We start from the raw sequence: 21,304 nt of genomic DNA, 5'->3' as shown, positions 1-21,304 counted from the left end.
ATAAGGTCTTTTATTCTGCTTTGAGTTTGTTTACATGCAACAAGACTCAGAAGTGAAATAACTTTGACAAAATGTTTTTAAACCTTTTTTAAAAGCTCTTTAAGCTTTATCCTAGTTCAGGGTCAGACTTTTATATTTTATGGCAAGTTGCTTTATCACCTATTAAAAACGTGTTGGGATTTTCTTTAAATAGCAGTGCACAGAACTACTCAGTTTGCCTAAGGAAAGTACAGAAACTTCCTCAGAGGGAAGCTTTCCCGAGGCTGCAGCAGACCTCCTGCTGTCCACACGGTGGAGTGCAAAACATCCTTTCAGTACAACGATTACAGCCCAGGCATAACTGGCCCAGCAGAATAAGAGCTGACCCAGCCATGTGTATTCTCACAGCACAACAGTCTGTGTTTCTGATTTTGTTTTTGAGACTTTTTCTATTTTCTTTCTTCAATTCTCTTTAGTTTTGCATGGTGGTGTTTGCAGAAATACTGCCTTTCTTGGACAACTATTGTAAGATAATATTGCTAAGATTTTATTTGTGTTTATTATTATATTGTGTTTTATGTATGTTACAAAAGAATATGTTGTGGTGAGACATCTCATTTTCAGGCACCATTTATATCCCCTGCCATGATGTTTGTCCCCAGGGGAGGAGGGACTCACCTATGGTTAGTAAAAACTTCCACAGCATCCAAAGTACAGCTGGGCAGCAGTGCAGCCTGGCAATATTTTGAGAACAAATATTCTTACCTTAAGGTGGATCTGGTTTCAATGTTAAAAGAGCACTGTGATACAGAAACAGGATTGATTATCCATCCTTCCCTTGCATTTTATGATTGTGGGTTATGACAGATGTTAGGTATGCACAACTTTGTTAAATAAGTGGAAGTTTTAATTAATGGATAATCACACAAAATATTTTGGATCTTCTTTTTTTCACAAGGGTGAAATGTTATTTTTCATTTCTATGTGCACTCAATTTTTTTTTTCTTCTTTTTTTTCTGAAATGTTTATATGAAAGTCTTGTAAAAACCCCACTGGCTAAATTAGCATTTTATAAACTTTTTTCCCAAACAGACTACATAAAGCCAGGCCTTAACTTGCATTTTACCAATGCAGTAGAAATGCTGCTCTAATGTGAGATGTTAGAACAAGAAAAGTAACTCAGAAGTCAAAACATTGACTGGGCTGGCTTGGGGTGTGTTCTTACTGAGTTTTTCATAGATTCTGGATGTACCAAGTCATGCAAATTTTTCCTGAAACCTGATATGCCCACTACAAATCGATTGTACTGGATGGATGTTTAAATCACCTCCATGCATGTAGGTGGGTGTAGGCCATGGAGAACAAGTTTAAACCTGACTTTGTCACGGTTGGGATTTAAGTGGAAAATTCAAGCTTCAGGATACTGTAAGGAAATGTGGTTTTCAAATAATAATTGCTAACAAATGTTACAGATTCCAGACCAAAATAAGTTTGTAGCTAAAAAGATTGGAGTCTACATGTTCTTTTAGCAGTTTTCTTTCTTAGTCTGCTATTCTATGAACACGAATGCATTTAATTACTTACTGCAGTTTTAATGTAAATATATTCTGTCTCCAGTCAGAATGTTTGAAGGATTCTCAATGACACACCTTGGTGTTTTGTATTCTTTCATTTCTGAATTGTATGCAGCTGTCCCTGAATGAATCACAGAACATGACTGGTTGTTTCCATCCTTCCTTATATTTTTGGTTTGCAGCATTTAAGGTTCACTTCAATGGAAATATATTAAGTGGATGAAAAATAACTTTTTACATTATTGTGTGGCCATGTACATCTGAAACAGGATGCTGGATGGAAATGGAAATATTTCACATACTTTCTGTTTGTGGCTCTGTCAAAAATGTCTTCTGTGTCAAATCACAAGAGGGAGGATGCAACTGCAGGCAGGAGAAATGAGAGGCACAAAGCCACTGCAATGAGCTCTGGGGAGAAGTCAGGGTGGGTTGGCTGAATTTGGGGGCTTTGGATTTCAACCCCAGCTGAAGTCAGGCTTGTGCTTCCTAAGCCTGGTGAAACTTAGAGCTCTACAATCTGGATTAAAAAACTAACAAACAAACAAACAAAACCAAATAAAACAAAACCTTGGTTTTAATATGTATATAATTTATGGAAATAAATGCATTCTCTGGACATAAACTTCCTGTCCAGGTAGGAGATAATCACTTTTATTCAAAAACTGATTCACTGAACTTTAGGGAACTGTAGGAATTTTCATTTGTCTCTTCCTGCCTAATTGTCCCTGGAGGAAAAATGTTGATAGCATTTTAAAGGATTCTAGGTAATAATTTCACCACAAACTTGATTTTCTTTTCTCCATTTCCATAGTGACTTCAGAAATTTTGTTTTGTTCATTGTCTGAAGCTGCCAGGTTTACTCATCCTTTTGAATGCACAGGCAGCAAGCAAAACAGAACAGGGATAACAAAAAATTGAAGGGAGGGAATAAAACTGAAGCTGTAGCAAATCACACAGGAGTAACTTGCCCTACAAAATATAGATATTTCTTCTCTACCTGTGACCCGTGAGCAGAGGAGATGCAGCAACTGCATTTTTTAAGTAAAAAGGAAGCAGATGTTACGTGGCCAAAAAATAATACAGTGATGAGCAGTTCAAGCAAACACATTTCACACAATTATCTAAGTAATTTTAACAACATTTGCAAAAATGCAGCGTTTGTATTTGGAGCACAACTGCTGTGTTCTGCCAGGATGAATTAACACTGTTGTCTCTGAAACAGTGTTTCTTGGGAAACCTGGTTTCTTGTTCTTTCTGTCCTTCAAGTAACCTTCAAAATACCATCTGTTGGAACTTTTCATATTTGAAGGAAAACAAATTTTGTTGTAGATCTGTGCTTGGCTCTGGGTGAACTCCAATCATAACTAAGCATTCAAGGACACAAAATGCAGTGTAATCCTCCCTAGCCTTGGTTTCATACATCTTTTAGGAGCTCCAAATTGTGCTCTAGAGCTGCTTTGGTTACAGAGACTTTGACTGTGGGAAACATTCAAGATTTTTTTGGTAGCAGTTCATACTAAGTTGCTTGAACCCAGTGATGGCTGAGGCAGAAAACTTATATATAAACTCATATATTAATTCTATGTGCCTGTAATCTATAGATGTATAATACATCCATCTCTTAGCTCAATATTTGGCATCAGGGTGATGAATTCTTGCTAATACAGTGATGGTGAATGGCATTAATCCAGCTGGCCTCTGGTCACTAGTGGGGTTCCCAAGGCTCAGAATTGGGGTTGGTCCTGCTCAGTGTCTTTATCAGTGACCTGGATGAGGGGATTGAGGGCACCCTCAGTCAGTTGCAGACGACACCAAGCTGGGTGAGAGTGTTGATCTGCTGGAGGATAGGAAGGCTCCGTAAATTGGGGAATTTGGACAGGCTGGATGGATGGATGCTGAGGGTTGCCCCAACCCATCACCAGTCCCAGGTGTAGGATCTTGGCCTTGGCCTTGCTGAACATGATGAGGTTCCCATGGGCTACCCTCTCAAGCCTGTCCATGTCCCATCCCTTCCGCCCACCGTGTTGATTGCGCCGCACAGCTTGATGTTGTAGGCAAACTTGCTGAGGGTGCTCTTGATCCCATGGTCCATGGCACCAGCAAAGACATTAAACAGTCCCAATATGAACCCTTGAGGAACTGGTTTCCCCTTGGACACTGAGTCGGTGACCTCAACTCTTTTGGTGAGGCCACCTAGGTCTGTCTGTCAAATCCATGTCTCTCCAGTTTACAGACAAGGATGTTGTGTAGGACAGTGTCAAATTCTTTGTCCAGATAGATGATGTCATTCCCTCTTCCTTCCTCCATCACCACTATAACACTGCCAGAAGGCCACCAAATTTGTTGGCAGTGCCAGGTTAACAGTCCAACTCAATCAACCTAAAGTTCTTGCCCAACTGAAAAAAAGTCTATAAACTGGTTATCATTATGATTTCCTCTGGGCTCCTGCCTACACTGAAGTAACTGAGGAGCTAAAATATGTTTTTATCACCCTGCAATTAAACCTCCAGAACTAGAAGTGATGACAGAGGTCATGGTGGGTAAAAGACTTTTCACAGTCTTCTGTTCAATAAATCTCACAGAATTTTATTATGCTGAACCTGAAAGAGATAAGAACAAGATTCACTTGGGATTTCACCGAGATTTTAGGAGCATCTGGTTAAAATTGGTGGCACACTGACAGTGGCTTGTGAAACTTCTCAGTCTCTTTGCACTGTGTCTTCTAATTTTATTTAAAATCTACTTTTTTCTATCACCATACTCAATACATCTTTATTTTAAATCCATAGTCCTGTCCTTATTTTTTAAGTCTTTATTTTGTTTAAATGTGCTGTTACTAAAAATCCCATCTCTAGTATGTTATGGTGCACAGTCTATCATTTGTCAAGTACCTCTTTTCCATTCTTGTGTAAGATTTGGAATGAGAATTAGATTAACTGTACACATCCATAAGGACTTACAATGGGCCTGAGGATTTTTCCTTCAGTTCTTTAAGTTAAAACTTGTGAGTCAGCTTGAAGGCAGAAAATCCATCACAATCTTAAGATGTCCACTTAAGAGATTCTGCATTGAATTGACTCTCAATGTTGAATTTGTTTGATTGTAATAATTCTTATTTGAGTTTTGCATATGAATATTTTTGCTCCTACATGAATTTCCTTCTATTGTGGAATTTTATGCATTTTTCAGACTATATTTTCTAAAGCACTTCACAGTTGTATTTAAATGTGGGGGGGTTTGCTTCTTTTGATTCATATGTTTATGCATTACGTACAGAAAATAATATTTTCATTCTGTTATCAGGTGAATTTTTTTTCTTTTCAACAGTTTTACACACTTTATATTCAAAATAAAAGTTTGCTGGTGAAACTACAGGTTTTTTTACTAGTGTTTTATTTGTTCCACTACCTAAGGAGTACTTTTGAGGACTCTGCCCCAAGTCAGTCAAAACTGAGCTAATTCAAAAACTTTTGAAAACCCCCTTTTGTGTTTCCAAGCCGCTCACCTTGTGTGGCATCTTCTGGATTCATTCACAAATGAAATTCTTTGCACTTGCAGATTTTGGTGACTTCTTGTAGCATTAACATATGAAATCAGGTTTGGTTTGAGGTAGGTTTAACCACTATTTTTTTCAATAATTCCTTTTGGAGCATACATTATACCAGTACTTTTCCCTTTAGTGTTATCTTACATGTTATGTGCAAAATGCAATGCTCCATGGATCTTGTTATTTCTCTCTGTGTACATGGCATCAAGTGTTTGGAGCATGAGCACACAGTTAAGGGCTGGGAGAAAAATCAATGCTTAAAACAAATGTGCCAAAGCTTGTATTGGAAAATTCGGACAGCCAACAATGAGGAGAAAGGAAATATCACAGGGTGGTTTCATTGTTGTCTTGAAGAGAGAATAAAATTCAGAGAGGTAAAGTCAAACCACAAATAATTTAATTTAAACAGAGAGGAACAGAATACCCACATTGCACATTTTCCTCTAAAAACTAAGTATCTGAAAAAGGCAACTTGGGCCATCTAATGGCTGCCTGCTGGCTGTTCTGGCCATCAATACAGAATGCAAGCCTACACTAAAAAAAATTATTAATTTGGGAGTTTTTTATCTTTTATAGGAAAAATACATATTTCTAGGATGTAAAATTCTGTTGACAGTGGCTACTAGACTTTTATTTAATTGTGACAAATAACAAGGCAAGCTGCAATGGGCTTCATATAGAATTACAAATGCAACACAAATTGGAGTCAAAAAATGAAGCAGTTATTCCACATGGGTTAATTCCTGGCAAGCCTGTGATTTTACTCTTTTGGTAATTATATTATATTGGCAGCATAAACAGTGCCAGGGGTGGCAGCTTTTCTTAAGAACCTCCCACCTGGGTTTCTGTGATTGAATTGAAGAGCTGACGGAGGTTTAGTATATCCTGTGCAAGACACACGTGAAGTGACTGTGCATGAAGAGTATGTCCTAGAATTTATTTTATAAGTATGAAAGAATAGATACAGCTGCAGTAAATAAAACTATCCTTTTTTATTTGATGGCTGAAGACATTATTTCACTGTACATCATACACAGGAATTAAGTAGGGGAGGAGGAAAAATCACAGAAACTCTTTCTTAAACAAAATCAAAACCAAAAATAAAAATAGACAAGTACCTTTTATTTCCCCCCAAAAGGAGAAGGTAGAAGGCAGCACCTGTGTATTTCTGTAAGCACCATTGTTCCAGCTTGTGTTGTTAAGCACTCCTTTTGGAAGAATGTACGACCACTGTATTAAAAATACCTTCTGAAACCTTGGCTGAAAGGTTTGTCCGTGTCTGCATTTCTCCTTCGTTCGTGATCTGGTCCTCAGCTGTCTGTGCGGGATGTGAATCGATGCCGACACACGGTGGCACTCTCAGGGCCCTTTCATGTTCTTCCCTGCTCTCTGTCCCGCCTGCATCCTGCAGGAGGCTGGCTCGCAGTACCCAGGGGGGCCAGGGGGGCCAGGGGGCCCGGGAACCCCCGGCTGCCCGGCCACCCCCGGGGGACCTCGCTCACCATCACGGCCCTCCTGGCCGTAGCTGGCTTTGCCTGGTTCACCTGGAAAAGCGGATGCAGGGCTAAACTTTGGCAGCAAAGGACTTGCATAGCATAATTAGCATCCTGACCTTACAAGCTGTATGAAGATGGTTTCTCTCTGCTCTCAGGGGATTCCCAAGAGGGGTGCCAACTTACAGGGACAATTTTCCTCTACCTGACACCCAATCTGTGATTGCACAGCTACAGCACAGTACCCACAGTACCCAGTGCTCTCCAGGTGTACTAGGGTAGGTCTGCTGCTGCACAAAGCTCTGCAGGTACTCTACTCAGCCAACCCTGCTGCCAAGACCTAGGGAAGGGTAGATGCTACTTGCTACCACAGAATTTCATTAGCTCTCTGGAAAAAGAAATACCAATATTTTTTTCCACTCAGATGGTTGGGGAAATATATGTAAAGATTTGAACTGCTCAGCACTGAAGTAGTTTTTCCTTCTAAATCTTCAATGAAGAAAGGAAAAACAGTGATTTCAAGAAGCCTCTTCCAGTGATAAATTTCTACAGAAAACACCTCTGAGTTACACAGACATCCTTGGGATCAGTAAATACTAGACTATTTTTTTTTTCCTTTTTCACAAGAGAGTAGTTTGTCTTGCTAGACAAACACAGAAGTGTTCTGTAGAAATAGGGATGGAAATAACACATTTGTGTTCATTCGCTGGCCACTAGAGGCCAGCTGTGCTTCAGCCATCAGCAGGAATCTCTCCTAGAGCCATATTATATAATACTGCAATTAATTACCACAGAAATAAAATAATCTCCTAAATTATGACTGGAGATTTTAAAGACTGCTGTGCCTGCCAGTGAGATAATCTGGAGGTTATGGTTTTTTTTGTTTATTTTTATATATAATTACATGTGTATATAATATAAAATACATTAAAAGCAGCAATTTTTATTAATGTGTGCATAATTGCCTCCTTTTTTTAAATTCTTTCTTTACATTTTTCCTAATCTTTCTACCAGTGAAGAGGCGGCTTTTTGCTTTTCAGTTTTTAAGTCTGATTTCTGACTCAGTCATCACCTATGAAGTAAAAATTACGAAGCACTGTAATTTCAGAGTTTATTACTTAATGGACGCCTTTTACCTTTTCAAGGCAGCTTGAAGTATCAGTTCTGAGCTAATTTTTACTATATATCTTCTTTATCCTCACCCTCTTATATTTGTTTACCTGGAAGACCTCTTGGTCCAGGATGACCTTTCAGTCCTCTGCCTGGAAATCCTCTTTCTCCTCTTTCTCCTGGTTCACCTAAAGCAAATTCATGACACATTAGTTACAGTCTGCCTGGAGTATCATTTTTAGTAAATCCCCTTTCAGAAGTGAACAGTTAATAAACAACAAATTCAGCTGGCTGTATATATTCTTAGCATCTTTCAATGGTGTCCTGGCACATATCTGTGTAAAATGTTTAGGATTTGGTTGGGTTTTTTCACCCATTTGAGTCACACTCAGAAGCAGATAGGCTGGGGGAAAGAAAGCACCTAGAGCTGGACAGTAAGTACCACATGAAATATGTCACAGCTCATATAATAGGAATAAACCAAGTCCCAGGATTTCAGGATATTTGGGATACAGACTGAGGCTACTGGCTTCTGCAAAACTACACAAGCTCAGTTAAGAGGTAAAAATTGTCAAGTGTTGGTCCTCGAGACAGCCAGTGCAGAGAAGACAAAAGGTGGCTACACAGATGACAGTATTCTGTTGATGTTCACATAAGGCATAGTTTTACCTTCACAAAATATTTTTTTTTCTCATATAATAATGTCCTAGAGACTTTCCTTTGGTAGACACCCAGAGTTTTTTCAAGCCCATATCTTGCTCCAAACCTGAATCTTCTCAGTAAGAGGAAAGGGGTTTTGTTGCTTAAGTTGTAAAATTCAAATTTTATTCATTGTTATCTATGAATCTATCTGAACCAGGAACTCAGAGTGAGGCACTGAGACTTTTCAGGTTGGCTGCCCTGTACCATCATTATAGCTCTTGCACATGAGAGCATTCACCCCTTCCCTTGTATCTGTAATGGTATTGCAAGGTTTACTCTAAGGTAACTCAGAATTTGATGACAACTATGATGGCTTTTTGTTAGTTATGATAAGCATTTTGCTTGGTTGTTTTTTGTGGGGGTTTTTTTTTTTTTTTTTTTGGTGGGGGGATTAATGTTCTGTTTATTTTTTTCTTTTAATATTAACACAGTGTAGTCTGCTGTATGTTGAATCAAATTTTGGATATCCCATGCACCACCTTAGTATTTCTCATTTTTGTTTCTTCTGCAGATGACATTACATTGAATTAAAAGAGCAAAAAAGCTCCAGCAATGATGCTGTTAAGTTTTGCTTTGTTTATATTCTATTCCTGCTCTCAAAGCTTTTCCAAATTTCACTTTCAAATAAACCTTGAATCAAAAGTAAACACCCTTCTCCAGCAACAGACCAGATTTTTGCAGAAAGACAATTTTTAAATAAGACCTTCTTTTGGAAAACAAATCAAAACCACTGCTGAATAGAAACTAATACATACATGGTAGTCTTAAGACTTTGCAGGAAATTTTACCCTGTAATTCTCTGGAGGAGAATAGAACCCCTCAGTCATGAACAGAAGAGATTAACTTAAATCAAAGATTTTGTGTAAAATGTAAGTCAATTGTGTTATGGATTTGTCCTTTCCAAAGAATCAGTAGATGCTGGCACTTGGTGAAATGATGTTAAATGGCTCAAGTATTATATGCAAATATAAAAGTAGATTATTTTCAATCCTTTGTAATGTGACAAACTGGGTGTGCTTAGAAAAGTAAACTAGATTTTAGTGAAGTAATTTGACTGCTTTCATCAGCTCTTGGGACCATGAATCTTGCAGCAGTGAGGTCAACAGCCAGGCTGAGTGGAGCAAAGAGAACCACTGCTGGAATCACATGTGGTGTTTGTCATCAAATGACTTCTACAATGTGAGAAAGGACAGGCATCTGCCCTGAGCTAGAAGGAAGCAGCTGAGTCCTAACATTGATTCTCACTCTCATGGACTTGTGAGGTTTTTGTGGGTTTTTAGGTGCTAAAAAGCAGATTTCTAAACAAGTCTTTCTGAAGGCAGGCCAATGAGCCCTTTAATCACTGTGGTAACACCAATAGCTTACACTCCTAACTCAGGATGCTTTTTGGTGTACAGCATACATCCACAACCTGTAAACCAAGGAACAGGGCAACAGCAGCAAGACCAAAACAAACAAAAAAAACCACAAACAAACCCCCCAAAGCCAAAACTGAAGCAGTCACCAAGTGAAAGCCAGCTGGAGAATTTCTTACCTTTAGGACCTTTACGACCAATCTCACCAGGGGGACCTTTCAGGCCAGGCAGGCCACGGGGGCCAAGCTGTCCTGGGAAACCATTTTCACCAGCAGGTCCTGGAGCACCTGGAGGCCCTGGTCGCCAGGAAGACCTGGAGCACCAAATTCTGGCCTCCTAAGGCTGGCTGCCAGCTGAGCTAATTGTTCTGCAAGGAGCAGGAGGACAGAGTTATGGAGTAAGTGAACAAGAATGAAGAGATTGCCATGATCACTGAAGAAAAATGTATGTTCACTGCTACAGGAACTGACAAATTACACTACAGCACCTTCCTTTTTTACTTTGCTATTTACAAAGTTCATTACATATAAGGCATTATCTAATTATAGAATAAGATATTCATCCTATTTATAGAGGTTTTTTTAAAATACCCTGTTGAGCATTATCAAGAACAATGACAACTACTGAAAATTTTTAAAACATGAGCAGCAATTTCATTCTGTAAACTCTTAACATTTCAGAGGTATAATAACCCAAAAGACATCTTCAATAACAAATAGTGAAAAATTTCTTCTGTGTTTACAGGGCAGCATAAATTTCTCAACTCAATAAATTCCATGCACCCAATGATATTAGAAAAGCTTCAGATTTCTGTGTGTGTCAAGAACTCAGCAGATTAGGGTTAATTTAGAGTATCTCTATATTATTTTAATTCTAAGATATGTTATCTCCAGAAACCTCTCTCTGCATTCCCCTTCTTTTCACCTATTTTCAGCTCACTGAAATCTAATAGTAACCACAAAAGGCTAAAAAGCTTTCAGTGAATCTTGTACTTTTATGTAAGGATAATACAGCAAGTGATTTGAATACAAAATGTATTTATTTCACACAGCTACACTGGACTATGGCCTGCTTACCACAGCAGTAGTGTGGAATCAAAAGGCATTTCAATGAGACTACAAAATATATATAAATAAGGGACTTCCTCTTACTGGGTCCACATTCATATGTGGAAAAGTTTTCCACCATGTCCCTGCTGAGCCCATGCAATTTCTTCTGGGTAAGCATGAGGAAAATCTTGGTTGCCTCCACAGAAACATGTGATCCCAATTTAAATGCACAAGAAAATCAAATACTTTTTAGCCTATTTACCTTGCATGACTCTCATGCAAACCTGCTTAATGTGCTGATCACTTGGTTCTTTTCCCTAGGATTGAAAAAAGAGGGTTTTAATAAAACAGTTGATGTCACACTTACATTTTATGAGTGTGCCTGATTCAAAAAAATGCTGTCAGTAAACAGTTGTGACAGTTTAACCCCAGCTGGCAAAACACCACACAGCTGCTCACACCCATGGAACAGAGGAAGAAAAAGAAGTCTAATAAATGAAAAGCAAGAAGAAGTAGAGGAAGGGGTAGGAAAAAGGGGAAGAGAAAGAGGAAAATAAAATACAAAAAAGTCAATGATAATGAAAGTTGTACAACTGAAGGCAGTTGCTCACCACTCCCACAAGTTTCCCCTGGTTATATGGCTGAGTGTGATGCTATCTGGTATGTGATATCCCTTTGGTTAATTGTAGTCAGCTCTCCCAGCTGTGCCCCCTCCCAATTTTTTGTGCACCTCCAACCTACTCACTGATGGTGCAGTGTGAGGGGCAGGAGAGGCTTTGATTCTATGCAGTGCTCATGAGTAACTGAAATACCACAGAATGGCTTGGGTTGAAAGGGACCTTTGAAACCATCTAGTTCCAACCCCTCTTTTCAGGGCCCCTTTTAACCTGGCCTTGAACTCTTCCAGGGATGGAGCCCCCACAACTTCTCTGGGTGACATATTAGTACCTCTCCAATCTTGTAGTGAAGAATTTGCTCCTAGTATCTAATCTAAAACTATGTTCTTTCACTTTGAAACCATTACCCTTCTTTTTCCTGCTCCCATCAGCGTGCTGCAAAGATTATTTTCAGCACAAATCCAAAATATAACCCCATACAAGCCACTAGGAAGAAATTGAACTGCATCCCAACCAAAACCAATCCATGAGTCACCGAAAGGTGTTCCAGCTCCTGCGAGTGCAACTATTGCAGCTGATGTCAACTTAACTAGCAAGGTAGAGCCTGAGTGATGCTCCTTTGTATCAAACAGAGTTTGGTTTCATGCACACTGCAGGGGTGGGGTGGCCATTAGAAAACAGAGCTGAACTGAAAGCTGGGGCCCCAAGGATGTAGCTGTGTACAACCCAGGATTGCTGGTGTCTGATGAGGGACTCACTGTTCTTCAGACTGCTGGGGCTCTTCACTTCGGCATGTGCACATGCGAAACAAGGAGTGATGTGAGTGAGAGATAAAGGTTCAAAAGATACCAGTTTCATGAAAACAGTACTTACAGCTGGACCTTCGCTGCCAGGCAGGCCTGGGGCACCCTGCTCACCCTGCAAACCTCGTGGTCCAGGAGAGCCACGTGGCCCTTCCATGCCAGGCAGCCCCCGACTTCCCTCAGGCCCGCGGGAACCGGGGTCCCCAGGATTACCAACCTGACAAAGAAACAGGAATTTCAATAGACTGCTGTACTAGTGATAGACTCATTCTGACACATCAAAATGGTGACAGGAGCTATCCACAAATGCAAAGAAATGAGTGCTGAAATACAGTGGTTCAATAGAACTTTTTAAGTAAGCAACTGGAGTCAGTAGTTGCATGATTTTTAAGATGTCTGTACTCTTACAGGGGAGAAGTAGAAAAATAATCTATTCCATAAAAATAGGTAAATCAGATTGTAACATCGATAAATCAAATAGTGACATGCTCAAGATGGCTCTCTGCCCTCATATATGTCAACATGGAACATTTCTAGACATTAACTGCTGCTTAAGGTATGAAAATTCCAGCTCCCTTCTTGCTCCAAATACCTTTCATGTCCTTCTCTAGAAAGTACCACAGTGTGAGCCTCTACTGTGCAGCCCAAGGCTGTTTGGGAACACACATTTTTGCTTTGTTTACTCTGCCAGAAGTAGTTCTAGTTCCTGCACTGGAGTTTGCTGGCAGAGGGGAAGGGACATCTTTCCACCAGCCGACATTGACAAACTGCCTGGACAGATGCAGTGCTGCCTTATTTCACTCAGGGAAGGGGTAGAAAGCTATTCCTGACCCTGGGGTCTGAAAGGATTGATGTGACTATGTCAACATGTCCACTTCAGTACACTGAGAAAACAAAGCTATTGCTTCTGCTCCAGTAATTTTACTGAGAGTTATTAAATATCATGCAGAGGGAAACCTATTCCAGCAGAGAGTAACACCCTCTGAAAGAGATGCTAAAGAACAAATTACTCAGCTGTGGTATCAGTTAAATCCACAAGGTGGGACCATTTTGGTTCCAGCTGTGCTGCATCCCAGACAGCTGATGGCTGCCCCTATCAGAACAAACCCCAAAGAACATCCTTTGATAGATACATTAAGGAGACAGAATAATTGCTTTTATGGACTACACAACTGGGAAGCCATCATTCCTTTCTTCCCCAGCCTGGTGAGTTATCAGGTACCCAGACAGATTACTCATTCTTGTGAGGGTCCTCACTGAGATACTCTCATCAAGACAAGAGGTTTAAAAAATTTAGGTAGATAAAATTATGGATTTCTCTTCTAATTTATCTCTTCCTCATGTCCTTCTTGTAGGATTTTCATCAGCAGTAAATACTCTTTAGCTTGCATTTGCTTAGCCCAAAAGTTACCCAGAACACTAATAACACAAGCACAGGATTCTTTGTTATGCTCAGCCTCAGTTCCCCATAGGGAGAACTGTTGGTATTTTAGTATCACAGCTCATACTATCAGATCCTGTAACAATCCAACCCTTCAGTGATCCTGAAATAAAAGATTGAATTCAGATCTCCAGTTATTTTTATGTGACATAGACCTTCCACTTCAAAGTTATCATTTTGCAGTAAAATCAAACAAAACAAAATAAAAATAAGAAAAAACACAATAAAAATAAAATAAAGGAAGCTGGGCCATAAATGCTCCTAGTGTCACAGACACCACGATCCTGCTACCAGCTTTTTAACAGTGGCACACAGCCATTGCACTGAGCCTCCTTTCCATCCAACACCTACTGTACAAAGGGTGCCTTCATTTTCTCGAAAAAAGACTTTCAGCAGTCTTCAGAAAACTTCTGCTGAATGATGCTCCTCTTTTATGGAGTTAGAATCCCGGAAATAAATTCCTTTTCAAAGCTAATTCATTTTAATATTAACTGTATTCAAAATTTAAACAGAAGAAAAGCTGCTAAATTCCATTTAACTGTGACAAAGAGGTCAGCTTGTTATTTGCATTTTTTCCCCTTAAATCAGAAAACCATCTATATGATCTACTAGATCTCTGTATTTCTATAACAATGCTATTCACTATACTTACAGCTCCCTTTGCCCCTGGTAATCCCATGTCACCCTAAAAAGAAGACAAACTATTTTAGAAGAGAGTCTCCTTACCACAGACATTACAAATGCAGTAAATGTGATACAATGTCTTTTGAATATAAAAATAAATTTCATATATTTAGTTGATTTATGCAAAATTGTCTCACAAATATTTACAATTCCTTTGAGAATAAAACCTTTATTTTGAGTGTGTTTCATAGAATTCCTTTCTCAAAACTTTTCTGTAAGGTGCAGATGAGAAAGCATGTTTGTTATAATTGGTTTTATATTGCTTCTCTTGGATTTAGATATGTGGCTCTAACCTCTCAAACACAGCTGTACCAAGGACAACCTTAGACAGATTTCTTGGAAACCTTTTAGAAGACCATTTTTTAACCAGGATTTTCTACTTTCTACAAAGTGACAGAACTGTTGATATTGATGTTGTGTTAGTGCTGAAAAAACTGCAACAGAAATTACTTAAAGTTCTGTGAAGAAGCCAAACCCCTACAAGTTCCTATTTCCAGCAATCTTTCTCCTGGCTTCAACAATACCAAAATCCCTCCATCACCTGACTGAGAATAGCAATTCAGTAATTTTTAGGTTTTCCTCTCAACTTTAAAAAAACCTTTTTTTTTAATTTTTCTAAAAACAGAACTTGCATATTTCAGTGCTTTCCAAACATCAGGAATAGAATAATTAGGCAAATAGAACTGCTGTGCTCTGCAAGGGCCAGTTGGTATAAAACTGAAATGTGTCTTTCAGTGATGCAAACATAATGCTTGAAGCACTCCAACAATACTTTTTATTTTTAATTTAGAACAAAAACATAATATTATATCATGTAAAGGAAAAAAAAGGGCCTTACTAAGTCACCCTTTTCTCCTCCATCTCCTTCTGCTCCCGGTGCACCCTATATCAAAGAAAGACATTCTGTCAGTCTTCAGATTAAGTTAACATTATGTAACATGCCATATTATGTAACCTTTGGTACTGTGATTTTGAAGTCCCATGTTCTCTAACATGACTTACCTGTTCACCCTTAGGTCCTGGTTCACCCACAGAACCCTAAAAGGTTAAAAATTAAAAATTAAAAAAAAAGGAAGTCTTCAGAATTTTAAATTTCAGGTTCTAAAGCATGCTAAATGTTATTTGATCCTAAATTTCACATTCATGCAAGAGACTTTTAAAGCTCCCAATTTTTAAGAATTACAATGAAAGCACTTAAATCTTACTATCTAATTTATGTGACAGAGTGAAGGCAAGTACTGGTATGGAACATATAATCCACCCCCACACTGTACAGTACAGATTCTGACTGTCCAGTGGTACCTCTCCCCTTCACATGACAAATGCTCCTGTAGCTGCTACAGATCTGCTCTGAGAATTGCTGAGAAGCTACAAGTAAGTAAATCCAGGAAGTGTAGCACTTTCTCTAGCACCATTACACATTTCAGATTGCTGTAGGCTATACTAGCCCTGCTAATGTGGGGAAAGCAGAGAGACATCCACAACTACAGCCACAATCTTGTCCTGCATGCTGTTTAATTCTCAATGTCTTTTAGCAAACCTGTGTCTAGAATTTGGTCATTGAAGTCAAACCTGAAGGGTTTGTATCCTAAAGTTTATATTCCTTTTTTAAAAAATTAGATTATGTTTCCTATTAGAATCCTCTAACAAAACATACCTGTGTGGACAGGCAGGAAACAAAGAGAAATAAATTAATGAGCCAATTAATTTCAAACAGATGAAATTTTTATCTAGAGCAAAACTATTACATTTCTAGAACGGTATATCACTTAGGAAAATATTTTTGTATTTGTATCCTGCTAGAAAACCAGTCACACCATCCTTTTATATTCTTTCCAGTCTGTACATGTTCAAGGCTATGCATTCCAAATGAGCTATAACTGGGTGTGATAATCCTGTTTTTTGTAAAACAGACATGCAGCAGTTTCTCTCCCATTTCAGAGATCCATTTAATTCTCATAAGATATAGTGACACAGACTAGTGTAGCTTTTACAGAGTTTAATGAATTCTGACATGTTCTCATGTTCTTGAAGATGAAGAGCTAATACTAAATTATCCACAAAGCTAAGCAGTATAAATGACAGAACTATTTAACATTCTGACTTTGTCAAACAACACTGAAACTATTTTCTCTGAATTGTTCTCAACATTGTGCCTTCTTAAGGTTTCCCAATTACACAAAAAAGACATTGGTAGGTATCCAACCTAACATTATTTTTGGGGTTTTTTTCTCCCCTTACTCTTCTTTATAGCAATAAAACTGCCAAAAGATAAAGCTGACATAGAAGAATCTATTGCTTTTGTGAGCCTGTCCTGCAATGTTTGTATAAGCAAGAATAAAAATCACAACTGAAACTACTGGAATTAATTCTATATTGAGTCCAAAAATTGCAATGGAGGAAATAAAGCAAGACATCAAACTATAAAAATACTCACTTTTATTGACATACTGCCTATCTATTTTGCAAAAATACCTCTCAAATAATACTTAATAACCCTGAAAACTGCCTGACAGCATGATCCAAAACTGTAGCAGGGGCTCCTTTAACTGCTTAGCAGCACAAAGGATCATGTTGCAGTGCCAAGGTCTGGCACTCAGCTTGGTGCTGTTTAACTGACTAAAACAGACAGAACTCGAGTGTATGAAACCAATCCAAAATACATGAATCAGAAGCAGCCTAAGTGGTGAATGCTGGGTCTGGTTCAGGCTCCAAAGGAGGCAAAGACCTAGGCTGTGACCTCCTTTTCCAACCTGACACCCAGCCAGGCACAGGGTGACATGGTGAGGATTGATCCATGGGGGCTTGGAAACAGGAACACCAACCCTGCAGTGATAGTGCACTTGCAACATTCAATCATTCTCATATCCATCGAATTTTGTCAGCTCTCACTTTTACATATTATTTCAGTACAAGTAATTCTGGTGGTATCTTTGGTGGTGATTTATTCCTTAAGTGGTCATCACATGCACGTAGACAAGATGTCAACAGATGGTACATAATGTTTAACAGCTTTGGGATCAAGAATGACTACTGATATATCAAATTCATGAATTCTACTGGCTTCTGGCTGCTATTTACATCAACTCTTCCCATGCAGATACAGCTACACAACAGAACCGTACAGGATTCCTGTGTACAACACCATGATGTTTTGAAATCAAAGTGAAAAAAGTTTACTTCAGCCTATAACTTACTCCTAGAAGGGGCTGACCCAAAGGCTGGGGTTAACAGGCTAGAGAGATGCCTATTTCCAACCTGACAAGGTTGTTTGTGTAAGACTGATGCAAAATCTGAAGGGAAGAGGAAGGATAGGGTGGCACAATGCTCTCCAGGCTTGTGACTTGGAAGAGATACTGCAAGTTAGTGCTGCTGGCAAGGCTGCAGCCATGCTAAACACATCCCAGAAAATTCACTACAACCTCCATGCAACTGGAAAATAGAATATGAATCAAGGATACAAGTGGAGAGCTAAAAAGCAATCTTAGGATTAAATAATTCCTAACATAGCACTTTGGACTTTAAGGTATTTGCACAGAGTATTAAATTGACCTCAGGTCTTTTTTAAAGGTCCAGGCATAAGTTAGCTGTCAGCTGCCAGTTAGATTCTCAGAAAGCTCCTGGCTGTAGCCTGGATCTCTCTAGGTCTGTCTACAGCATTGACATTCTACTTCTTATCCTAGAGCTCCAGATGGTTTATATGGCAAATGAGGAAAATCAAACACCTTTGGAGGGAGGTTGTCAGCACTGCAACAAATGGTAGGTATTTTCCTTCTACCTTTGCTCCTCAGTACCTCAATCTCCCTCTGGACAAGTCTAAAATATGAATCATTACCAATCTAATAAAAAGAGACTGCTTTATGTCAATACTTACATTTGACTAGAAACATTTCCTGATCTCAGCATTAAAAGAAAACCAAACAAACATGAAAAAAATACCTCAGCACCATCAAAGACTTAGAAGATTGCTTTTAAGTACCTGAATAGCTTTTTTTTTAAAAAGCTGCCAAAAACAACAGCAAACCCTATCTAGAAACCCTGTGTTGTACACTGGGAGCATAGCAAGGGCAGGATTCCTCTGACCAGCTAAGACATCCTACAGCAGTTATACCCACGTCTGACTAACAGTCCAACAGTCCCTGGTTGTCAGGAGGATGTAAGAGGCACTTCATAGGTGTAGTTCTTTTAATACTGATGTAGACATGCCTCAAGTAAGGAAGACACAGTAGAGAATATTTTTATATCAAAGATGTCAGAAGTTAGCCAAGTGAATTCCCTCCTTTGCAGTCTCCTATAACCAAGAGAAGATAAGAAATATCTCGGGCTTTATGCACTGTCTTCACTAACATATATTGAGCAAAGCAAGATATACTCTGCAGGGATTGGGCCCTGGGATCCAATCCTTCCCTCTCAATTCCCTCTCAACAAAATAATTGAAGAAGTAGTAATATCCTGTAATTCTGCATGTATGCAGGTGTCTCAATTGCTTCATTAGCATGTGCATTTCCATACGAGGCATCACTACTACTCTAGGTGAGAATTGAAGTTGCAAAGCTCTATAGTGATCACAGATCCTGACTGACCACTTCACATCTAGCTGTGCCAGTGATTTGCAGTATGCTTTAGGTCTTTAAATGATTCAAATTTAAAAAAACCAAAATAATTTTTATACCGCTAATCTTATTTCGATCCCCTAAATGGCACTGTCATGATTTTCCTTTACAAGTTTATGAGCTACAAGTAGTTAATGGGCACAGAGAGCACCACTTTCAAGCAGTTAAAATATCTACATACAAAACAAGAAAACAGATATTAATTCATGGAAAAACTGAACACAGTGCTCAACTTGCTGTGTTTACTCCTGACACCAAACTGCATCTACGAGTGCATTCCTTACCCGGTCACCTTTACCACCAGGAAGGCCCGGAGGACCAGGCAGTCCAGGAAGTCCAATACTACCCTGGGGACCCTGTGAAAATAAGCCAAGGATGTAAACTTAGCCAATCTCGTTTAGAATGAACAACTAAAGGTCACACCCTGAAGCAGATAGGGCAGAACTTTATTCCCAGAACAGACTTAGCTCGATGAAAGAGGATTATCTGATGCAAATGGAGCTGATCCAAAGTATGGCACTTTAAACAGACTCTTATTATGAATTTATTGCTGACAATCACAACAGAAATGACTTACAGGGTTTTCTACCCTCCAGTCCCTCAAAGACAGACTGGTTCTCTTAAAAATCCTTCCCAAGGTCTCGCACTCTGCGATTTGCACATTCCTCTGTAACAGTAAGCTCTTTCAGCCAAGACCTCCCCAGCTATGCTTCTGACTGATTCTGAGTAAATACTGCAGGAGCTCTGGTAAAAGGTGGCATTCATAACGTGCTCCATTCATTAGTTTCACGTAGCTGTTAGCAGAAAGCCAGTCTCTCACTGCTCCTGTTCCCAGGAGCCCACACAGGAGTGTGCCGTCAGCTTTGCATGTTATAGGATTTATGGGTTTATCAAGTAGAAGAGAAAGTCACACACATCTCCATGTCATTTAAAACAGCATTTTCTAATATTAGCACAGTCACAGAGGACTGAAAAAGAAACTGAACCACCACTCATTTCAATGTTATTTTCGGTTCCCTGCATGGATAAATGGGTCAGTGTAGTTCAGATGATACTGCTCCTTGAAAATAAACATGAGTACTGAATATAGAAATAAACTGCTTACCAACTTCCCTGGTAAACCTGGAGGACCTGCAGGACCTGTCTCCCCTCTGCTACCCTGGAAGCAGAAATAAAGAGACAACATTATTTCCTGGAATTCTTCTTGTGATCTGGGAATAAAGTATGATTGGGTTTTTTTCCTTAATATTAAGTGATTTACTCTACTTAGCTGTTGGGTTTAATTGAAACTTCTTTTTCATAGTGCAAAAACACCATAGGCATTAAAACCAGTGAAACTTTTTGAGTAAACATTTTTAGTTAACCATGGCATATAACCTTTATCTGGCATTAAATGGTTCAATAATTTTGCTGAGTGATTAAGCAAAGTGAAGTTCCCTTCATGGGATCACACCTGAGAGTTACCTGTCACAAACACAATCACTTCATTATGACAGCTCTGGGAAGCATGCCTGACTTTAGGCTTCTGCCTAATTTTATCACCTGAGCTCCTATATGACCACATATTTAAAGCACCTATCCCTAATGCACAAATGTGAAAAGGGATGAAGCAATGTTTAACAAACTCATTCAGGTTTAAAAAAAAAAATCAAGAATGTTATAGGGAGAGGTAACTTTTAAAAGGCACCATTTATAATAGTGATAAGCACAAATATGTGCTTTACTGCATCTTTATATCTTCATTTCAGACATGTTTATCCATTCAGATCATCACATTCACGTTAGTGTTACAACTCTATTTCTTAATGCAGCCACTTGAATGCACACTCTGGGTAAATCTGACATTGAGCCAAACTTGCAAACATTTGAAACAATTTTCAAACTGAAGTACCTTTCTCAAAAGATTTTGTCTCTTATGATTAAACTTTTCAGAACAGTTCAATTTTATAGCTTTACTCTCACATGTACAGACAAATTGAAACAATCTCCCAACACAAGCTTAGGTCTCACTAATGAAACTCTTCTTAAATTCACAGTGTGACTATGTAAGTGTTATTTGCAGTAAAAAAAAATACAACATTTAAGGTCATAAAATGTCAACAATTTATGTTATTGCAAGTTGATAAAATATTATACAATAACATAGACTAAAGCAGATTAGATAACAATTAGATAATCTAATAACATAGATTAAAGCAGATCTTAGCATTCTAGTGCTGTGTGCAATGGATAATTTTAAATACAGGGGGTTCATAAAAAGGACAACACTGTGAAATGTTGTAGCATTCTAAATAAAAGGAGATGGCAGACACAGCCTTTTACATTAAGTCATAAATG

General features: G+C 38.8%; 1 protein-coding gene across 1 annotated transcript in view; it reads right to left on the bottom strand.

Annotated features, from left to right (window-relative positions):
• Positions 1-6,073: 6,073 nt before the first annotated feature.
• Positions 6,074-21,304, bottom strand: part of COL9A1 (collagen type IX alpha 1 chain) — a 60,918-nt gene continuing 45,687 nt past the window's right edge. Inside the window, 11 exon segments of the mRNA XM_030236032.2 lie at positions 6,074-6,644; positions 7,814-7,891; positions 9,940-10,062; positions 10,065-10,127; positions 11,072-11,126; positions 12,300-12,446; positions 14,323-14,355; positions 15,193-15,237; positions 15,357-15,392; positions 19,252-19,323; positions 20,073-20,126. Coding sequence (XP_030091892.2) covers positions 6,460-6,644; positions 7,814-7,891; positions 9,940-10,062; positions 10,065-10,127; positions 11,072-11,126; positions 12,300-12,446; positions 14,323-14,355; positions 15,193-15,237; positions 15,357-15,392; positions 19,252-19,323; positions 20,073-20,126 — 891 coding nt within the window. The 3' untranslated portion in view covers positions 6,074-6,459.

This window comes from Serinus canaria, chromosome 3 (assembly GCF_022539315.1).
Source record: "Serinus canaria isolate serCan28SL12 chromosome 3, serCan2020, whole genome shotgun sequence".
NCBI classification, from domain to species: domain Eukaryota; kingdom Metazoa; phylum Chordata; class Aves; order Passeriformes; family Fringillidae; genus Serinus; species Serinus canaria.
Note: the sequence above shows the minus strand (reverse complement) of the source record. Positions and strands in the feature narration are given on the sequence as shown.